A 19658-nucleotide genomic window follows, 5' to 3' on the forward strand; every position below is an offset into this window, starting at 1 on the left:
CCAGCCAGATCTCATAATTTGCAGGAGAGCCCTGCAGAATGGCTCCCTTTTGGTCTTTACACAGTGAATAGAACACTATAATATTAGTGCCTTGTTAAGCTGCTGTGTCAAGGGCCTCTGTCTCTAGCAAAGTCATCATGGTGTTTTTCAGCTTGACTTTCAAGTACATCTGTGTCTTTTCTGAATCCCAGGTAGACTGTCTTACCCCAAGAGGTAACTTGCTCAGAGGCATTTTGTCAGTGCTGACCACATGGATCTTGGGGTTTGGCTCTGACATTCTGCTTTTTAATCACATAAAGGTAGCTCTACCCTAGGGAAGACAAGGAGCAGAAGTGATGCACATTCTGCCAGTACCTGGGGGTCTTGTGTGCCTGCTTTGCAGTTTTCTGTTTGTTTGTTGGACAACAAAGACACGACCTGTCACCTTCCATGGGCAAGTTCAGAAGGTTATTCCCTGAAATCTCATCCTCCTTAGACAATGCTACTGATGTCTCTATTTCTGCTTTTCTCACAGTTTGTTGCTCACCCCAACTGCCAGCAGCAATTGCTCACCATGTGGTATGAAAACCTCTCAGGCTTAAGGCAGCAATCCATAGCTGTGAAGTTCTTGGCTGTCTTTGGAGTCTCCATCGGCCTGCCCTTCCTTGCCATAGCCTACTGGATTGCTCCCTGCAGCAAGGTACAAACTCCTGATGGTGCATGGGGTCTGTGGGCATTTCTACCCAGGGCCTGGAATGAAGCCCCAGAGTTTTCCATAATGCTGTTGGGAAATGATTAATGGCACCCTCTAGTATTGCCCCGGGGGAGAGCAAGCTTGAGGTGTCACTTGACAGGCACAAATGGAACAAACTGGCATGGTTTGGGATTCATCTTGACAGGGAAAAAAGTGGGGTGGTGGGGAAAGAGGGTGAAGAGTGGGTGACAAGAAAGGAACAAGAAATTTATAGGAGATAACAACATGGGAGTGGAGTGAAGCAAGAACAGAAGAGCCACCAAAACTGGAAATAACTAAAGGCAAGATTCTTTAGTTAACTCTGATAAACTCTTGTTCCTTTCATGCACTTTTTATTGTGGGTTCCTCCCTTCTTCATGGCTCCTTTGTTACCTCTCCTCCTTCTTTCTGAGCTTGTGGTTTTAATAAGTGGAGCTTTATTGTGGTTTTAATTAGTGGAGCATTATTGTGGTTTTAATTAGTGGAGCATTATTGTGGTTTCAGTTAGTGGAGCATTATTATGACACGTGGGCCTGATACTCTGGCAAGCCCCAGGAAACTTCTTAGTGTTGCAGCAAAGACTAGACTTAATCATAAAATATTTATGGTTTTGAGGGAAAAGATGATGAAACTTGGAATACTGCTGTATACCTAAATATAGATCAGATGGAGGAGGAGAATTTGTTGAGACCTAAAGGGCAAAGGACCAGAGCCAACCATTAGCCTGGGTAAAATCTCGAGTTGTTTGTGGTATGATATTGTAGAGGGTTCATCCTGAAAGAGTCTGCTCAGACAAGGGGAGATAAATAGGTATGTGGCTGACTGATAAACAGTTTTGTCACTGCTCTTGCCACAGTAAAAGGGGTGGCAGGGGAAAAGATCATTTCACATTCAGCAATAGCCAGCAACATCATCCCTTCCAAGGTAGATGTCTTCTGCAGGAAGCTTATCACAGGTACTCAAATTTGATCAAAATCACCCCTGGTGATTTTGTACAGTGTTCAGTCTTGCAAGTATCTTCTCCCATTTCCTCTAAAAATCAGTGAGGAATCCCTTCTAAATTTATCAAACCCAAGTAGTTATAGATCCATCAATTAGTATTGAGGAGAGATTATAATTTGAAACATACATTAATACAATCAGAAAAACAGTCCTTCAGTATGTCTGAGATAATAAAACACGCTCGAGCCTTGGTCTCCTCCAAAATAGCTCCAAGAGGAGTACTTGGTGTTAGAGTATATGAGGATGTAACTTCATCTCCTCGAGGTCTGTAACAACACAGAGCCCCTCATCTTCCATGGGCACCAGACAGGACTCCAGAGGTGCTCACAGAGAAGTGCATGTGAAAGCCAGGCTGTGCTGCAGGTGCTTTTGGTTGGATCATAGAGGGAATGACTGTGTGGAATTACCACCTTGATTCCCTCATGTCAGACCCCAGTCTAGCAGGGATTTATGAAGCTGTTTAATTTCCTTCACCTCTGTTGAACGTGTTGGGAGTTGGCACGCCATCCAAGAGCAATGTTTGTGGCGCAGTCTCAGAATTACAGAGGCCACATTTGAATATAGCAATAGGTAGGAAGAACAATTAGACTAGAAAAAAGCAGACAATTTAAAAGAAAAGCATAAAAACTAAGGGGAAAGAAACTGAGGCAACCCCCCCCCCCCCAAAAAAAAAAAAAAAAACTAAAACAGTTTTACAGCAGAAGTAAGAAATTATTGAGAAAGTTACTTGGTTTTAATTTCTTGAAGTAGATGTATTGAAATTTAAAAAGGGGGGAGGGGGAGGATACTTAACTTTTCATCAGCTTTGATTTCATTACACTAAACCTTTATGCATTCTCATTTTTCAATGTTCCTTTCTTTTCACCCCACTTTAGACTGTGAAAAACCACATGTAATCCTCTAGCACAAAGTCCAATTGAAATTTCTTTCAGGCAGGTATTGTCTTTTAATGCACTGATTTGCCTTGATCAGAACAATGTAGTCTTGATTTTTGATTGGGGTCTGTGATAGAAATAACTGAATAACAAATGCATTTTTCCCCCACAAATTTGTAACTTACCCAAAATCACTGGCCTCAGTTTCAAGGGCTGCAGGTTGATCCAAGAGCCTTCTGTCCTCTCACAGTGTTACTGCAGAAAATTCTACATAGGCAGCGTTTCCACTCTGAGCAGTCCAGTTTTGTCCTGGTCAACTTTATGAATGTTTTATTTGGTTTTTACTGATGGAAGCAATATTGATATTACACAACGGGGCAATGAAATATTTTTTCCATAGCAACAACCAGCTATGATATTTAACTTAAATCAGGCCTGTCTTACAAGACACACAGGTGCCCAGGCATGAGTCAGGGACTCATTTCTTGACCAAGGCAGTGATAAAAATGGAGGAAATTTCTAATGTGAAATATTGCAATAGGAGCTGTCCAATCAACACTACTGTGTGTCATATTCTTATGATGATCACATTCTGCAGTTTCACATAGGATAGTAAAGGAATTCATATTCAAAATTACTTCAAAGATACTGATGTATCTTAGCTAGGAACATACTTTGAAGCCTATCCTCCCCAAGAGAAAATTTTCTTTAATAAAGCTCTGTGAGGTTAGAATGTACCATACCAAATACTACCCACAAAAATTTGGTACATAGTATTGCCTGGAGTTTGCACCTCAAGCTTATATATTCTTTTCCAGTCAGTTGCACAGAGCTGCCTGTATTAGAACCAGTTTTACTGGCAGTCAGTCATTCATTCATTTCTGGATGCACAGACTGTTGACACGATCCATGAAGTTTAAGCCTATCCTATCCTGAAATATCCGTGCCCACTCATCCATCTCCTGGAGGCCATGAATCTGCAATAAACTATTGCTTTATATGTCGGTCTCCGAAATTTTTTTTCGTTGGTGATCAAAAGAGAAAAGAGATTGGATAGAAAAATTGCACAGTCTGTTGCCCAAAAATGTAATGACAAGAGCAAGAGGGACTGTTTGGATTGTCTGTAGAGCTTCAAGATGTGTTTTCTTCTCGGGTTGGTTGATGTGCACGTCCAAACTTTGCAACCCAGAGATCGTTCATACACAGCCCTCAATGGTTGTTCTCTCATTTTCCTGTAACCATGCTGGGGACTGTGGACTGCAGCTCCCACTGCAACAGACTCTGCATTGTTTAAGCACTGGAACTTTAATGGCTCACTCTGCCTAAGCTGTATCTGTACCTTCTTACCCTGAAATACATGAAATCACTACAACAGTATCCTTCATGCTTCTGCTGCGAGCATAGCACAGAGCACAGTAATAGATTTTTTTCTTTATGATGTTTCTATCCTTTTTTGTTCCTGCCTGAGCATTTGCAAAATTTTGTAATGATATCACACTATATATTTTTGTTCTGACATGTCTGTGTGCTTCATTATTTTCCTATCATAGAGACAGGATACTAAAGTAATGCACTGATCTATTCTCTTCAGAATGAACCTTTGTATTCATCCACTGTTAGTGTTTCTATATTAGCAGTAACAGCCAGACACTACCCTGCAATCCTGGCTTGATGAAAGTGGTATTTTTATTTTCTAAAAAATAAAAAAATTGATACCCTCATGCAGTTACACACCTTGAGTTTAAATGTATCATGTTGTTTGAAAAATCTTTTAGTCAGAAAGTGTAGACTAGCTGGAGGAATTGACACTTCATTCATTTTTTACAGGATATTTTAGTCAACATCTTCTGTAGCTCTTACTTAAAAATCAGATTTCTGAGAAGATATGAAAAAGCTTCAGCTCAAGAAAATAATTGTAAACTTTCTGCAGTAATAAATGGGACAAAAGGCTGATGTAACACTAACTAAATACAAATTTCTGTTTAATCATGAGAGAAGTAAGTGAAATTACCCATAGAATTCATTTCGTTCTGTAATACACGGGATTATTTCTCTCATAACTGAGACTATGCTACTTTAATCTAAGGAAGGTCTTTCTTTTTTTACATTTCTATAGACAGCAGAAAAATTCTCATTATCTGGAGAGGATTCATGATTCAATAGGTAGATTAAATTTTTCTCTTTCAGTGAATTCAGGGTAGAAATGAGTCTCATACAGATTGAAAATCCACTTTCTTAAAAACTTCTTGTTAAGGATCCATGGCTGTTTTTCCACTTTACTCTTGCAATCTGAACTCTCTCAGGTCACAGGAGGAAAACATATGAGATTATTACTGTGTGGGACATTTTTCAGGCCTATCCCATCATCCCATCAGTACTGGAATTGTAACTTCTACTACAAAGCATAAATCTACACAACACCAACCATAAAAAACTGTTGAGAACTAGCACTACACCAAGGGTGACAGCACTGGGGGTGAACCAGAACTGCAAGTGTTGAGACTATTTTTAACACACTTCATCCACTCCTACATCTGCCATATTATTCCTAGACAAGATTAAAGAAACTTGGCTTTCAAGTCAGTGCAATATCTACCCAATTAAACATGTCCTTATTGACCTCAGGGAATGTTAGCAAGGACCTGGGGAAAGGGCAGACATTTTCATTTTCTTTAATGGAAAGTCTCTCCATATTTAGAAACATGCAAATTTTCCAGTAGGATTTCCTATTCTGTCAACTTAATAAAAGATTTAATTGACATTTTAAAAACTCTGATAAGAAAAAGAAATAAACCCCAGAATCCTAGGACTTCCTTTGAATTTCTGCTAGACCTAGAGACCTCCACTTTTGAAATATTTCCTGTTCTGCCATGAGCAGAGACCAGGTTCCTTGGAATTAATCTGCTATTGGAGATAAATAAGAAACAAGGATTTTCCTTTTAACGTCCTTTTTCCTATGAAGTTTTATGATCAAATCAGTAGATATTAAAAAAAAAATGGATGATACCTTGGCATCAAAGGGAATGAATCAATGAGTAATATACCAAAAAAAAAAAAAAAAAAAAAAAAAAATATATATATATATATATAATTTGCTTTGAGGGGGGTTTGGAAAGGTCCCATCCAGGCTGATGCCTTTTCCTGGTCTTAAAATCAAGAGTCAAACACGGTTAGATGGGGAAAAGGGATTTTACCTTGGTATTTATTTTAAGGATCCTTAGGTATACACGTCCATATGCATCGAGATGTACCCCACCGAGTCTATCTCTCCCTTTGTCTTCTGTCTCCACCTCACCCCTTCCCCAACATTGGGTATAACATTATAGGTTTTACTAATTAGCAGATCTATCAAAGATTCCCCAATGAGAGGCTCGAGTGAGCCCCCCTCCCCAAGGAACCTTCCCCTGGATGGTTCTATCTTGGTTTACAGAATGTGTTCTGGAGAGGACCTTGGGGTCTGGGGCACACTGATCCCTAACTACAAAGCTTCTAAAATGTTTGGTCTCTTAGCTTGACAAACAAGTCCAAGAATGTAGGCAAAAGGCACTAGGAATACAGAAGTTGCAAAAAGGTACAACAGGGGTATAAAAGAAAAGGCAAAAATCTTCATGGCATCAAGGCCAGCTCTTCCATTGCTCCCTGTTGTGTCCAACACTACAGGTTTCAGCCCTAGTTCTCCTGAAAATGCTTCTACTCTTTCTATCTTTCTGGAGTAATGTTTTCTTGGTTCACAGAAAATGTAAAATTAAAAGAGTGATATTTAAATTCATTAACAAAGAAAGCTTTTCAAGAAGAGCAGAACAAATATTATTTGTAGTGAAGAGACCTGCTGCTCTGGTTCTTGGCTTAATGTCTTCAAATAAATCCTTGTGTTCGGGGAGTGATTCTCCAGCTTTTGTACTAATTATGAGAGAAGACTATCATAGCAAAGCATATGAAAAGCATTGCCACAGAATATTTAAACAGAAGGCTCTTTCTTACACATTGATAACAAACCAAGAATTCACCATTAGTAAAAGATTCTGACATATAACAATGATTTAAGGATGACAATTGTGTCCATCACTGGGATTTATATTGAAACAAGAGTGCGCTCATATAACACATACACAAACAAACATGTCTTTCATCTAAATGTCCTGTCTCTTCATTTCCACTCACCATATGGCCAGGACAATTAGATATTACATGTGGGTTTAAAGGGGAATTGTAAGACATTGGCATGCATAAAAATTACCCGATGCATAATGTCCCGTAATAGCAAATAACAACTTGAACAAATCTAAACCCTATTCAGCTAATGATCCAGAATCAATTATTGAATCCTTTTTACCATGGGCAAAAGCTTTCAAAAGGTTTTTTTACAGTGAAAAAACTTCTAGGAGGCAGGTAAATTAAACCCTTATGATTGTGTATGTTCCATTGCAGCTGGGACGTACCCTTCGAAGTCCTTTCATGAAGTTTGTGGCTCATGCAGTTTCTTTCACAATCTTCCTTGGACTGTTAGTAGTGAACGCTTCAGACCGCTTTGAAGGAGTCAAAAATCTCCCCAACGAGACCATCACGGATCATCCAAAACAAATATTCAGAGTCAAAACAACTCAGTTCTCATGGACAGAATTGCTGATCATGAAGTGGGTATTGGGTAAGTAAAACCAAAGTGTCTACAAGTTCTCCATGGAAACTCAACCTCATTAGGAATAGCATCATAGACAGTGACAAGACAAAGGAAAAATTAAAAAAAAAACCAAAACAAAAACCAACCAACTAACCAAAAAAAACCAAACCCAAGCTAAACAAACAAAAAACGCAAACCAAGAAAACTCCCCAAAACTATGAGTCTAGAGGTTGATGTCAAGAGTTTTAATTAAAAGATGAGCAAAGAAGACTTTGATCATGGTCACCACTTTTGAAAACATTGAATGATGCTTAGCAAATTCTCACTTACCTGATTTTCCACTTTCCATGGTAAATGCTATAGATGTTGCCTATTTACTTCTCTTGGTTTAATCATTGCATCTTAAAGAAGGTCTTGTGGCTTCACTCTAGGACAAAGTGAGCAGAAAGAAGTGTTTTGAGTCTGCCTGATTTATTACCCTGCCATGGGATCCTACTATAATTCACTGAACCTCAGTTTCTTTGTCTGCAAAATGAGTATAATGTCATTTGATATTTTTGTAATGCACTCCAAGATTTAGTGATGAAACCTGCTAGGCAAGTGCTGGATTTTATGAAATTCGTAGTATGAAATTTTTACTGGTGAGAGGACAGTGCAGTGCTCAAATCTTTTAAAGGAATTTAAGTTATTCAACAATTACAAAGTAAAGATTCATGTGGGTGAACCCTTTGAGTGCAGAAGTGTGCCACATGCACAAGTTAAATTTCTAAGGAGTTTTAGACAAAATCAGATGTCTCACTTTTCCTACAGGCATCATTTACTCCTGGCAGGTCACTTAGCTTGAACCACTAATCTAAACAAGCTTGGGAAGATTTATTGGGAAATTGAGCTTATCAACTCTGTAGAATCTTTTTCTACTTCTTCTGTATCTATTTTTGCTCACCACTATGATTTTGATTCTTTTCTTGCAGCAAATAATTCCACTGTTCCAGAAGTACTGATGGCATTAAATTCCCCTAAAAAATAGGATATGGCTGCTCTATCTGATGACTTCCTGTCCAATGTTTCTTTGTTCCCTGTTCCCATGATAATCAGAATCCCATACAGGATATTAAGCTAGAAAATACTGAATAGATTCCAGACTGGATAGAGTAAGACTGTAAGATATATTTTTAAAATTATATTAAAGCAGTTGGACAAGATGATTAGATTTTAAACTAGGCATTCTTTTCTTGTAGGCAGTAGGTATCTGCCTGCTTGTTGAGTTCCTGAGAGATGAAGAAGAAAACATTTCATTTAAACGGAAGGTTTTCACTTTTCTGGGAGAAGAAAGGTGATTCATTGTACAGACTCCTGAATATAATGAGATTTTCTAATGATTGCCTACATCTGCACTGACAATCTTCTCTGGCCATTTTACCTGCCTGCCTCCATAAAGCTTCAAATAATGTTTCAGCAATACTGAGGTGAAAGTTTGGTGCACATGACCTGCAGACACCTGCACTTCTCGAGCCCCATGTGTGACCCTGAACTTTAGGACTCTGAAAGCACCAAGGGTGGCAACTTTTGGTGCTAAAATCTTATAGGTATTATAAATATGTATCTTTAAGTACAAATATAACCTACCTAGTGGCCTTTTCTGATGGAGTGACTGTTAAGTGCACAAGGGACGGGCTGCAGATATCACTTAACCAGACTTCTGTAAAGCCTTTGACATGGACCCCCACAACATCCTTCTCTCTAAATCACAGACAGATTTGATGGGTGGACTGATAGATGGATAAGAAAGCTGTTGGAGGGTTGCTTGGTCAGAGGCTCAGAGTCCAATGATGGACATCAGTGACAAGTGGTGTCCCCCAGGGGTCTGTACTGGGACCAGTGTGTGGATACAAAAATGCTGCTAGCAAGGGTTTTCTTGCTATTTTCTAAGTCCGTGAGAGACTTTTCTCTCTCACAGAAGAGGTAGCAGAGTTCTGTAAACAACCAAGCCACCTGCAACCATGAAAAGTCTTGTTTATAGTATAGTAGACAAATATTTTCACAATGGATGTTTTAGTATTTTAGCCAATCACCCCCAAGGGGTGGCTGATCCTTTGTCCAATTAGACTAAGAAGAAAAAAGTCTATAAAAGAGTTTGTAAAATAATTAAATAAATCAATCTTGCTGCACAATTCCTGCCTGCTGGATCTTCTCTCCTCCTCCCTATGGCTGCAGGACATGGTAATATACCCTAGGGCATATTTTTTTTAATACCAGTGTTATTTAATGCCACCATTAATGACATAGACAGAGGCTCGAGAGCACCCTCAGCAAGCCAGCAGATGGTGGGTGCTGAGGCTGACACACCTGAAGGATGGCATGCATCATCCAGACAAGTTTAAGAAATGGAACCATGAGGATCTCATGAAGTTAAACAAGACCAACATCCCCTTGTACATTGGGCACAGCAATTTTGGCTCATGCATCCAGGGCTCATTGCATGCCTCTTCCCTGTGGCCAGGTCTTCCCATCTCTTGCCTTCAAATGAGGAAGGCTGGGATTTTCCTTGTGATCAGTATGGACAGAAGTGTGCACTGAAAGCAGGGGGGTTTATTTCAAAATCCCCACTGCAAGAGCAGCCAGGGTAGCAGTTAAACTCTGGGTGCATGCAATCTGAGCAGTCTTAATCTCTTAATCCAACAGCCTTTGGTGGACCCAGGAAGGCTCAAAGGCTCAAAGGCTCAAAGGCAGCTCTGCAACATCTGCTGATGCTCTTGATTTATGTACCAGGCCAGAGGATATAAAAATCTGACAAACTGTTCCTTTGTGTGCACAGGTGGTGAACAGCACTTCTTTCACACTCCCATTCTTCTTCCAGACGGGCTGTGCCTGTATCTTGACTCTCCTTCCCCTGCTGAAACCAGAATTGCCCATCAAGGTGACATTTCTGATCATCCCTGCTGTGGGAACAAGAGACATGCAGAAGCTGGAGCATAGGAGCTACTCATATCCCACATCTCCGAACATCAAACTCAGGGAAATACCCCCTGCCAGAGCCATTGGGGGCCTCAGAAACACCACATGGAAATGTGATCACATCCTGGCAGAGCTGCTTTGCCTATTTGCTTCTCCTTATTCCTTACACCTCCTATGTCCCATCCCCTGAATTTTAGCTGATTTTTCTCTTCTCAATACTTTTACTAAGGAGAAGCTTTGAATTACTATCTCACAATGTATCTACAATTACCCAGCAGCGCTGACCAAGTAATTACTGGAACTTTTCTACTTGTCCTGAATAGACATTTTTTTAAAAATGATTGCCACAAAGTTGGGGAAAAAAACCAGTGCAAATTATAGGCACGTTACTTTCACTTAGTGATTCTAATTTTGGTCAGACTCCTCAGTTTTAGACACTTCTTTCTTCATTAATCTGTGACTTAGGTATATTAAGTGAGCAAGATTAAAAATAAATTTGGATGGGAGTCATTTCTGGTCATCAATGAACAAGTGCTTTGTTGGGCAATGCTACCACACGTGGTATTTCCTTGAGTGCTTTAGCACCTTTATACAGCACACATGTAATGCACAGGGCTAATGGCTCCTATCCATCACTTCTGGGATGCTTTTTTTTCAAGGTAGAAATGTTTCTTTAATATTTCATCCTCGCTCCAGGAAAATTCCTGAGAAACCAATTCTTCTACCTTCTCCCTTAGGCTATTTATTATTAAATCTCACTCACGGTGAGTGCCAGTGCAGGATGAAGCTCCTGCTTTTAACTCAGCCAAGCACCTGCAGACTGGAGGAGGAGAGCTGGGAGGCTCCTCTCCTGCCCTCCCTCTGCCTCTGCAGATCTCAGGCTCTCTCCCAAGACAGATCTACACTGGGCATAACCTGTATCAGGGTACATCTCCAGGGAGATTCAAGGGATGTGGAGCTCATGGGCTCGCTTGTGACCTTGGCTGATGGTGCTATGGTTAGCTCAGCTTTCCTTTTTCTCTTTAAATCCTTCCCCATGCACATGGACTGACAGCAGCAGTTCTCCACTCCTCTGCCCCCAGGCTACATTCCCACTGACCTGTTTCCCTCCCTGTAACCCAGCTTCTGAGTGCAGCTCTGGGGATACCCTGTGCTTCCAGGAGTCTCAGAAGTAGCCAGGCAAATGCATTTACATGCCACACCACGAGAGCTTCCAGCAGAGAGAATGAAAGGAGTTCACAGAAAGGAGAAGATTGCAGGAGGTCACATGGAAATTGGCAGGCACCTCTCCTTCTTGATTAAATGTGAATTTTGCTGCTGCTATGGAAACAGGACTGGGTAGAGTGCAGGAAATATTTATCAGTGGGTTAAATATTCCAACACTTTACCTATTCAGGACCAAGGTTTCGGCCCTGGAGCCCGGCTGGGATGGAAAGTTGGGCAAATTAGTGAATCTGACCTGAGCTCTTTGCCCACTGAATTCACTTGTCCACCCCAGTCCTTCCCAGTAGGACACGGATGTTAAGTATTTGAATTCACTGGGTTTGGCATTAAGGTTTATTTTTAAGCCTGTTTTCAGAAATCCTAAATTTGGGCTAAACTCAGTGTTTTCAAAGTGATAGATCAGACTTTGATATATGGAAATTCATTATTTAATACAGAAAGTTTTATGAAATTGGAAGGACAGAACTTCTATCCTACCCTTTTTTAATCATACTAAACTTACTCTTGAACAGCTCTGTTTGCATTCTCAAAATGGACACACCCACTATCTTAGGGAAGGAGGAAAAGAGCAGCAGAGCAAGCAGTGCCATTTTCAGTGGCACAGTGTAGGAAGGTCATTTTGGGGACAGAAAGGAAATCTATTTTTTCCAAACACATCAGCAGTAGGATTTTCTCACGTCATCAGAATTTCTGAACTGTGCTTTTTCTGTCATCATCAGAAATCAGCTTTACCATTGACATTTTGAGATTTCTACTTTGTAAGCACAAAAGGACATAGAAACTAAAAGGTTGAATTAATTCTTAAGAAAAGATTACATGACCCATTCCCCATAAAGTCGTTTAATTAAAGAGTCTTTTGCTTTGGTCTTAGAAGCCACTGAAAAAGGAAACAGATCTGTCTGGATACAAAAACACCTTCTGTGTTTGGCAGTTAAAGATGCTCTGATCCCTCCACAGGTATGATATGGTCAGAGTGCAAGGAGATCTGGGAAGAGGGTCCACGTGAATATGTGGTGCATCTCTGGAACCTGCTGGACTTTGGGATGCTGTCCATCTTCGTGGCATCATTCACTGCCAGGTTCATGGCTTTTCTCAAAGCCTCTGAGGCACAACAGTACGTAGACCAGTACGTTCAAGATGATGACCTCAATAATGTCACCCTTCCCCCTGAAGTTGCTTACTTTACCTATGGTAAGATGCTTTTTGCTATCTAATACTTCCTGTTCTTTTAGGTTAATGTGTGGCACTACTGAAAGCAGCTTTCTTCTTGTGAATTTATATAGTTTTTTTCCTAATTAAACCGAATTATTTTCCCTAGATCTACCCATTCCAGCCATCTTCCCAGCCAGTAAGAAAGGATCCAAGCCTCATGCAGCCTCTGCTCTTGTGCCATTCAGGTCAATCACACCCTGAAAAAGTAGCTTGAGCAACAGATAATCAGGAACTGGGAGTGAGCAGAATATAATTTAAATTACAGATGAATTAATCTGCTTCATTTTCCAGATGTGAGAGGAGGGAGACATGTAAACTGAGGCTGCAGTAAGTCTGTACTTCTGCTAAACCCAACACCTCTATAAAATAAATAGAAATAGCTGCTGCTCCTCAAAACCTGCATTTTTGTAGAGCCTGTATCACCTATAAGTGCTGATACAGGGAAATGCAAGGAGCAGCAGTGCCTTGAAAAAGTTATTTTGGATGGCTGAAATGGTTTTCCTTTGCTTACGGAAATGAATAGAGCTTCACACCCGTGTGGGGACTGGATCCACTGCACACCTCTGCAAACTCTAGATGTCACCCTGGGCAAAATCCATGGGGATTTCTGCTCACAGAGGGGCTGCAGGAGCTCCAGAGCTGGGCACCAAGATCACCACTCGCTCCCTAGAGCTGTGAGGTGGTTGTTGTAGTGCTGGGCTGGAGCAGAGAGCTGAGGCAGCACCTCCTCCACTGTAGACATACCCCACACAGCCCCAGAGCCACGTGCCTGACCCACAGCAGGGTACAGAGCCACAGGATCTGCGTGGCCCCACCAGCTCAGTCTCTTGCATCCCTCTCTGCCCACGCAAGCAAGAGGCCACAGAAAATGTGGCTTTTCCCTCTCTGGCTTGCTGCTCACCCATTTAAAGTGAGTTCATGATACAAAGGTGCAAAGGGTCCAGAACAAGAGTATCCCAACGAGATCCTGTGAATCCCTCCATCTGCTGCTTTTCCTTTGGTTCACATTACTGCAAATAATGCCTAAGTTTACTGCTGTGGCCCTGAAGATGTTGCATGTTTTAGCTGTGAATCACAATCTTTCCACCAAGAACCTCAGTTGATGCAAGGACACTTATAAGCCATATTATTATAAATGTTTAAATTTTCAGAATATTAGGTAAATGATGCATATCTGGAGTTTTCTAAAGTAAAAATATTACAGTTATTAGACTTCAGAAACTGGTTTTAATTTAGAGATAACATGAAAATGGTATACTTAATGTTTATACTTGCTTTATTCGAACAAATCCTAACTTTCTTATCTAATGGTGAGGATAGAGATCTTGGTCTCCATAATGCTTCCGTTCCAAATACTGACACAGTGCCCTGTATGCAAATCTACAGCTACACTCCACTGTGTTTTGGTTCTCCATCTTAAGAGCTTCAAACGGAAAAGGCATAACCCAGTGGATATTCAACTAGGAAACAGAAAATACTGAGTTTGTTTAAACCCATGCTGGTTGTTTTCACTGTCTGGCTTCAGTAAATCCCAGTGACTTGGTCATTTCCCATCTTTACCATGTGAAAAATACAAATAATTCACCCCTATTTGTACAGCATGCTGAGGTGCAGTGAACAATTGCTTCAAAGCTGTTTTTTCTCTTTAACTCCTAGCCAAATGCAAGGCTGAGTCTGGAAAAGGGTCATTTATCATAGTAGCTTCCATCTAACCCTTTCTGTTACTAACATCTAGTGTACATGTATTGTTTTAGCCAGGAACAAGTGGCTCCCCTCGGATCCTCAGATCATTTCAGAAGGCCTGTATGCCATAGCTGTGGTACTCAGCTTCTCCCGCATTGCTTACATTCTTCCAGCCAACGAAAGCTTCGGCCCCCTGCAGATCTCTCTGGGGAGGACTGTGAAGGATATCTTCAAGTTCATGGTCATCTTCATCATGGTGTTCCTAGCCTTCATGATTGGGATGTTCAACCTTTACTCCTACTACCTTGGTGCAAAGTACAACCCCGCGTTTACAACGTGAGTACCATGGGGAAGGAGGCTGCTCTCGCAGGGCTCAGTCCCTTCCAGCAGGGTCTGCTCAGGTACCTTCTGCTGCAGCTGTGTGGGCAAATCACACCCAGGTTTTGACAGGGAAACCTGTACCACAGCCTGCAGCCCTGGCAGCCAGCTCTAGGCCTGAGGGTAGGGAGAGGAGCAGTTCAGAAATGGTTATCTCTGGAAATCAAAACAGCAGATCAGGGACATGTTTTGTGAGATGTTCAGTTCAGTGTGTGAAGAGAAGCAGTGGAGAATAAGTTAAACCTAAGATTATTGTTCCTAAACCTGTAGGATGAAATGTATGTAAAATAAGAAAGGATTTTGCTTCTCTGAGAGCCAGCACTGGGGGAACTGAACCCAACAAATAGGGGCCATTCATTTAAGATTAGGGGCCATCACTCATTTTGATTATCATTGTGGGTTCCTTCCAACTCCGAATATTCTGTGATTGTGTGATCTGTTTTAGGACATCATCTGAGTGCAGGTGTGATTACTGGGTGCCCTTCTGCAGAGCCAGCTGCTGGTCATAGTGCTCAAAACAGAGCAAAACCAACCAGGGTGCCTGGGATGTGGGGTTTAAGTCCTGACTGGGAACTTTACAGCAGAAGCCATGTGAAAGCTGCACAGAGCATCACACCAGGCTCTTCTCCACAGTGAGTCTGCCTGGGCCATGCTCACCTGCCAGCACCCACAGCCCTGCACAGCTGTCTGTGCTAGGTGTCCCCCTCCCTCACCTTGTCAGGGATGTTGGGAAGAGAAAGAGGTTGAAAAACGCCAATGGAATGAGGTTCAGAGGGAGGCTGCTTTTGAACTTACAGCCCTTTGGTGGCAGGACAAAATGCAGTCTCAATTCTGCAGGACCCCAGGAGCACAAGTCCCAATCCTGTGAGGGAAAGCTGAGGTCCTAAAGGAGTTTTCAGAGCAGGGGACAGTCCTGCTGACTATGAGGGATGTGTCCCATGCATCCAGGGGAAAGCCTCCTCCCTTGCACTGCCATGTGGCACCAGCACAGCACTGGGACAGTCAGTTTTGAGTCTCACAAATCCACCTTGACTGCCTTAGGGACACAGGGGGGGCTCTCCTTTCCACACACCTGTGTGTGTGGGAAGCTTGGCATGGTGTTTTCCCCTTGTTGTGAGCTGACTTCCAGAAAACCACTCCACAGCCACGGTGCCTGAGCCCACAGTGGTTACAGTGTGCACAGAAGACACTTGATGCTGCATTTGATGTGTCAATTCTGGAACGTGTTACACAGCGAGCCTGGGGCTTAGCTCATCTCTCCTCTTGGAGAAATGACCTTTTCAGCATCATTTCTGTCCTGCAAGTGGCTGTTGCCTTCCAGTTTTACCACACACCCTCTTGTGCGACATGTAACCTGTAACATAATGTTTACTTTCCCTTGTTGAGCCAAATGTGCCTTCTAAACCTCTCCTGTAGCCTCAGGGAGCATTTTAATGGAAGGATTTGTGAGACCAGATGCATTTACATCTATCTGTGCTCAGTAGTCAGGGAGAAGAGAGCTGAGTATGTGGGATGTGACTTGCTTCATATTTGAAAAGAAGAAGATGCCCTCGAAGCACAAGATGTAATGAGAATCAAGTCAGTACCATCCCTGAGTGCCTGGTGGCACAGCAGCCCTCACTTACAGCATCCCCCAGGCACATCCCTGGAGAACGTCATTGACAAATTCCAGTTGCTGGTGCAATTCAGCACAGTAACTCTCTTATTAGCACTCATTATCTAAGTGGATCTTCCAGCAGTTACTGTCCTTTGATTGAAATAATGATCAAACATTCACTAAAATGATGACTGCTCACTGGAGTAAAGATTGTTTAAATGCCCCAGGTATATTTGGACTGGGGAGAGATCCTCCTTAACTTCAGCCTGCTGATTACTTATCCTGGAGGGACTTCATGTTGTTATAAAGCAAATTTTCCAGGAGCATAAATTTTACTTTTAAGAATTCAGAAAAGGCTTTAAAAATACTTACTTTCTTCTGATTATTTAAACACACAGGAGTGCCAAATGATAATCAGTGAAAAAAAGCCCTTTCATCATGTGAAACAAAGAGAATAGATTTACATTCATTCCAAAAAATCCTTCTTAGACATTCCTTTCAACAAACTAGAAGCCCTGAGGAAGACAGTCTCAAACAATTTTAATAAGCTAACGACAAGGTTATTTTGGCAGATAGGCAGTCACCAATTTTAGCAATGCTTCCTGCTCTATTTTTTGTGGCTGCTTGTTGGCCTTGCTGAAGGTGGTGGTCTCTTGCTGCCATTTACTTACTCATGGAAAGGAGGAAGATTTCAGTATTAGAGCTGAATAAGGAACTCAGCTGTTCCTTCACTGAAAAATCATTGGGCCAAAAAGGGGTAATGCTTACTTTGGTGCCCTCCTAACCCTTCTGTGACTTCAGCAACATCACAGAAGGCATTTCCTGGGGGGCATGTTTGTGAATTCTAATGAGAATGGGTGAAATTTTTCACTGTTTCGTAGTCCAAAATGTGATTATTTAACTGTGGGACCTGATTCTCAGAGGTCACTTGGACAGTTGTGACAGAAAAAGACCCATTGGATTTGTGCACTTAATTGACTATGGCCAGTTCCAAAGAGCACTGACAGCTCCCTGGATACCTCAGTGGGAGCCCTTAGACAAACAGCTGCTCACTAAAACAACTCCAAATTACACATTTAAGAAAAGCACGCCTTTCCAGGGCAGTATGTAAGCAGAAAAAAAGAGTGTATGCTGAGGGAATTGCTTGCTTCGTTCTAATGATAATGGTTAGTGAATGTTTGGTTTAACTTTCACCCTCCCTTGCTACTGTACTTTTGAAAGCGTGTGCTCAATTTCTCCTCTGTTGTCATCTACAAAACAAGCACATAGCACCCCAGTGGCCTCTGATTTGAGTTATTATACGAAGTTTGTGACATTTCTTTCATTTTGATGTTCTGGAAGCAAAGGAAATAAAGATGCAGTTGTCTTTACTCCACACAGTTAAATATAGAGATTATTTAACTAACCATGGGATACTTTCAAAATTTTTTGGAAGTTCTTCAATGCTGAAGAGCAGATCATTTCCTCAGCAGTTGCCACTACGCCAGCTATGTTTATCTGTTTATCATATGCTGTGTACAGCACACAGCTCTTGAAACAGCCTGTAATTAAGAACATGCTATGCAAACAAAATCGAAATGGAGGCAAGGCTGATTGTGTTCATCTTGCTTTCTGCATCAGAAATCAGGCTGAAGGCTACAAGGGAAGGTTTTCTGTCTCACTCTCCCAAAGGGAAATGTGACTCACTCTTCAGTGCCACAGCTACTTTGAGGCTTGAAGGCTTTTTTCTACTTGTTTTGTCAAAATGTGATCATTTTGTGATTATATTGACTGCATTACTTTTTTGGCAGAGTTAGTTCTCAAACGCATTTAAAGAGATAAATCTGAACGGATGCCTTAAGCTTTCTTGAAGAGGGCACAAGACTGATATTAAATCATAGCCTTGCTGAGAGAAATGACCACAGCAGCCAGTTGTCCTTTTTTAGAGTTCACTGTTTAAGCTGAGACGATTAATAATCTCTTTGGCAAATTAGCCCAACAGTCAGAGAGAAAGGACGCACGCTGCAGGCTCCACTCACGGAGAAATCCCTGTCCCCTCAGGGACGCTGCCTTTTATTCCCCAGGGAGGCACCACCCTCTTACACCCCAGGCCCCTGCAGCTTCCATAGTCCGATTGGCTCGTTTAGATGTCACCTCTAGGACACAGGTTCTCATCAGTGGGGTGATTCTTGGGTATCGAGCGATTCGCTGGTCTCGGTCCTATCAGCACGTGGTATTGATCCCCTTATGCTAAGGAGACATGACTGGCACAGACCCTCACAGCTTCTAGAACTTTCCCTCTTTACCAACTTGCAACACTCCCCACCATCCTAACACTAATACAGAAAATGCTCCTAACACTACTTCCCCGTAACAATTGTTAATCAGCTAATTTCCTAACAATTAACAATCAACTGACAAAGCCAGTAATAAGTGGTTAACTAATTAACAATTAACAGAGAACCCTTAACTATTCTCTCACCTATGAAAACCAACTTAAGTCAGTTCAATTATAACACTTGCCATGATCCTTTTTGATGAACAGCACACTGCTGTTTACAAAAGCGAGGAAAATCTGCAACTAGGTGATTGGCTATGGTCTGTTAGGAAGCATCATCTTCCTTGATGCAAAAACTTTAATATAATATACAGATTATAATATAATAAAAATCTGTAATATGTGAAATGAAACAAAAAACAAAAAAAATCTCTGTGGTCTCCCCACTGCAACAGTCAGTAAAGAAGGTGATTGCTGTGTACCCACCTCCACAAGGAGCATCAGCCAATCTGTCACTGCCAGACCCTCCTGCTGCCAGGAGCTGTCAGTCTGTGCAGGACTCCTGACTTCCTCCATGCCTTCATTTGTTTGCCTTTGAGAAGGATAAAACACCTGCTGACCTTGCAGGAAGGGGGTAAATTCCTTAGCTGGCAACAAGGAGACACATTGGCATCTTGGAGTATTTTAGAACTTGGCTCCCAAGGTCCTCCTCTCACGTTTTAGTGAGATGTTCTTAAAAAAAAAAAGCCCAACTGATGTTCCCTGCAACCTGTGCCAAATCTCGTGCAGTTTGGCAGTAATCTAAAAGGGAGAAAAAAGGGTCATCCAGCCTTTTTGAAGGGTAGGGATGGACTAGTACAATGTCTCCTTAAACCATTTCCTCTGACAGAGGGAGAACTGTATCTGCCTGGGGACACTGCTAAGCATCACTTTGGTGCTACAGGTTAGGTCAACATCTCCACCACCCTCCCAGTCCCACCACCACGGGCATTGGTCCCTTACCTAACACTGGAAATAAGGTTTATGGACAGTACAGAGGAGCCCGGCACCCCCCGCCCTTACCTCTGGGGCTCAGGGTGGTCAAGGCTGCTTGCAGCTCTCAATTAACTTTTCAAGGAGAATTCGGCACTGCTCAAGTGTAGAGG

The 19658-nt window shown here is 41.7% G+C and overlaps 1 protein-coding gene across 1 annotated transcript in view; it reads left to right on the plus strand.

Moving 5' to 3' along the window:
- Positions 1-19658, plus strand: part of TRPC7 (transient receptor potential cation channel subfamily C member 7) — a 65980-nt gene that overhangs the window by 34304 nt on the left and 12018 nt on the right. The window contains exons 3-6 of the mRNA XM_069028881.1: positions 515-679; positions 7018-7234; positions 12344-12577; positions 14353-14617. Coding sequence (XP_068884982.1) covers positions 515-679; positions 7018-7234; positions 12344-12577; positions 14353-14617 — 881 coding nt within the window. The remainder of the gene's footprint in view (positions 1-514; positions 680-7017; positions 7235-12343; positions 12578-14352; positions 14618-19658) is intronic.

The sequence above is a fragment of the Aphelocoma coerulescens genome, chromosome 13 (genome assembly GCF_041296385.1).
Source record: "Aphelocoma coerulescens isolate FSJ_1873_10779 chromosome 13, UR_Acoe_1.0, whole genome shotgun sequence".
NCBI lineage: Eukaryota > Metazoa > Chordata > Aves > Passeriformes > Corvidae > Aphelocoma > Aphelocoma coerulescens.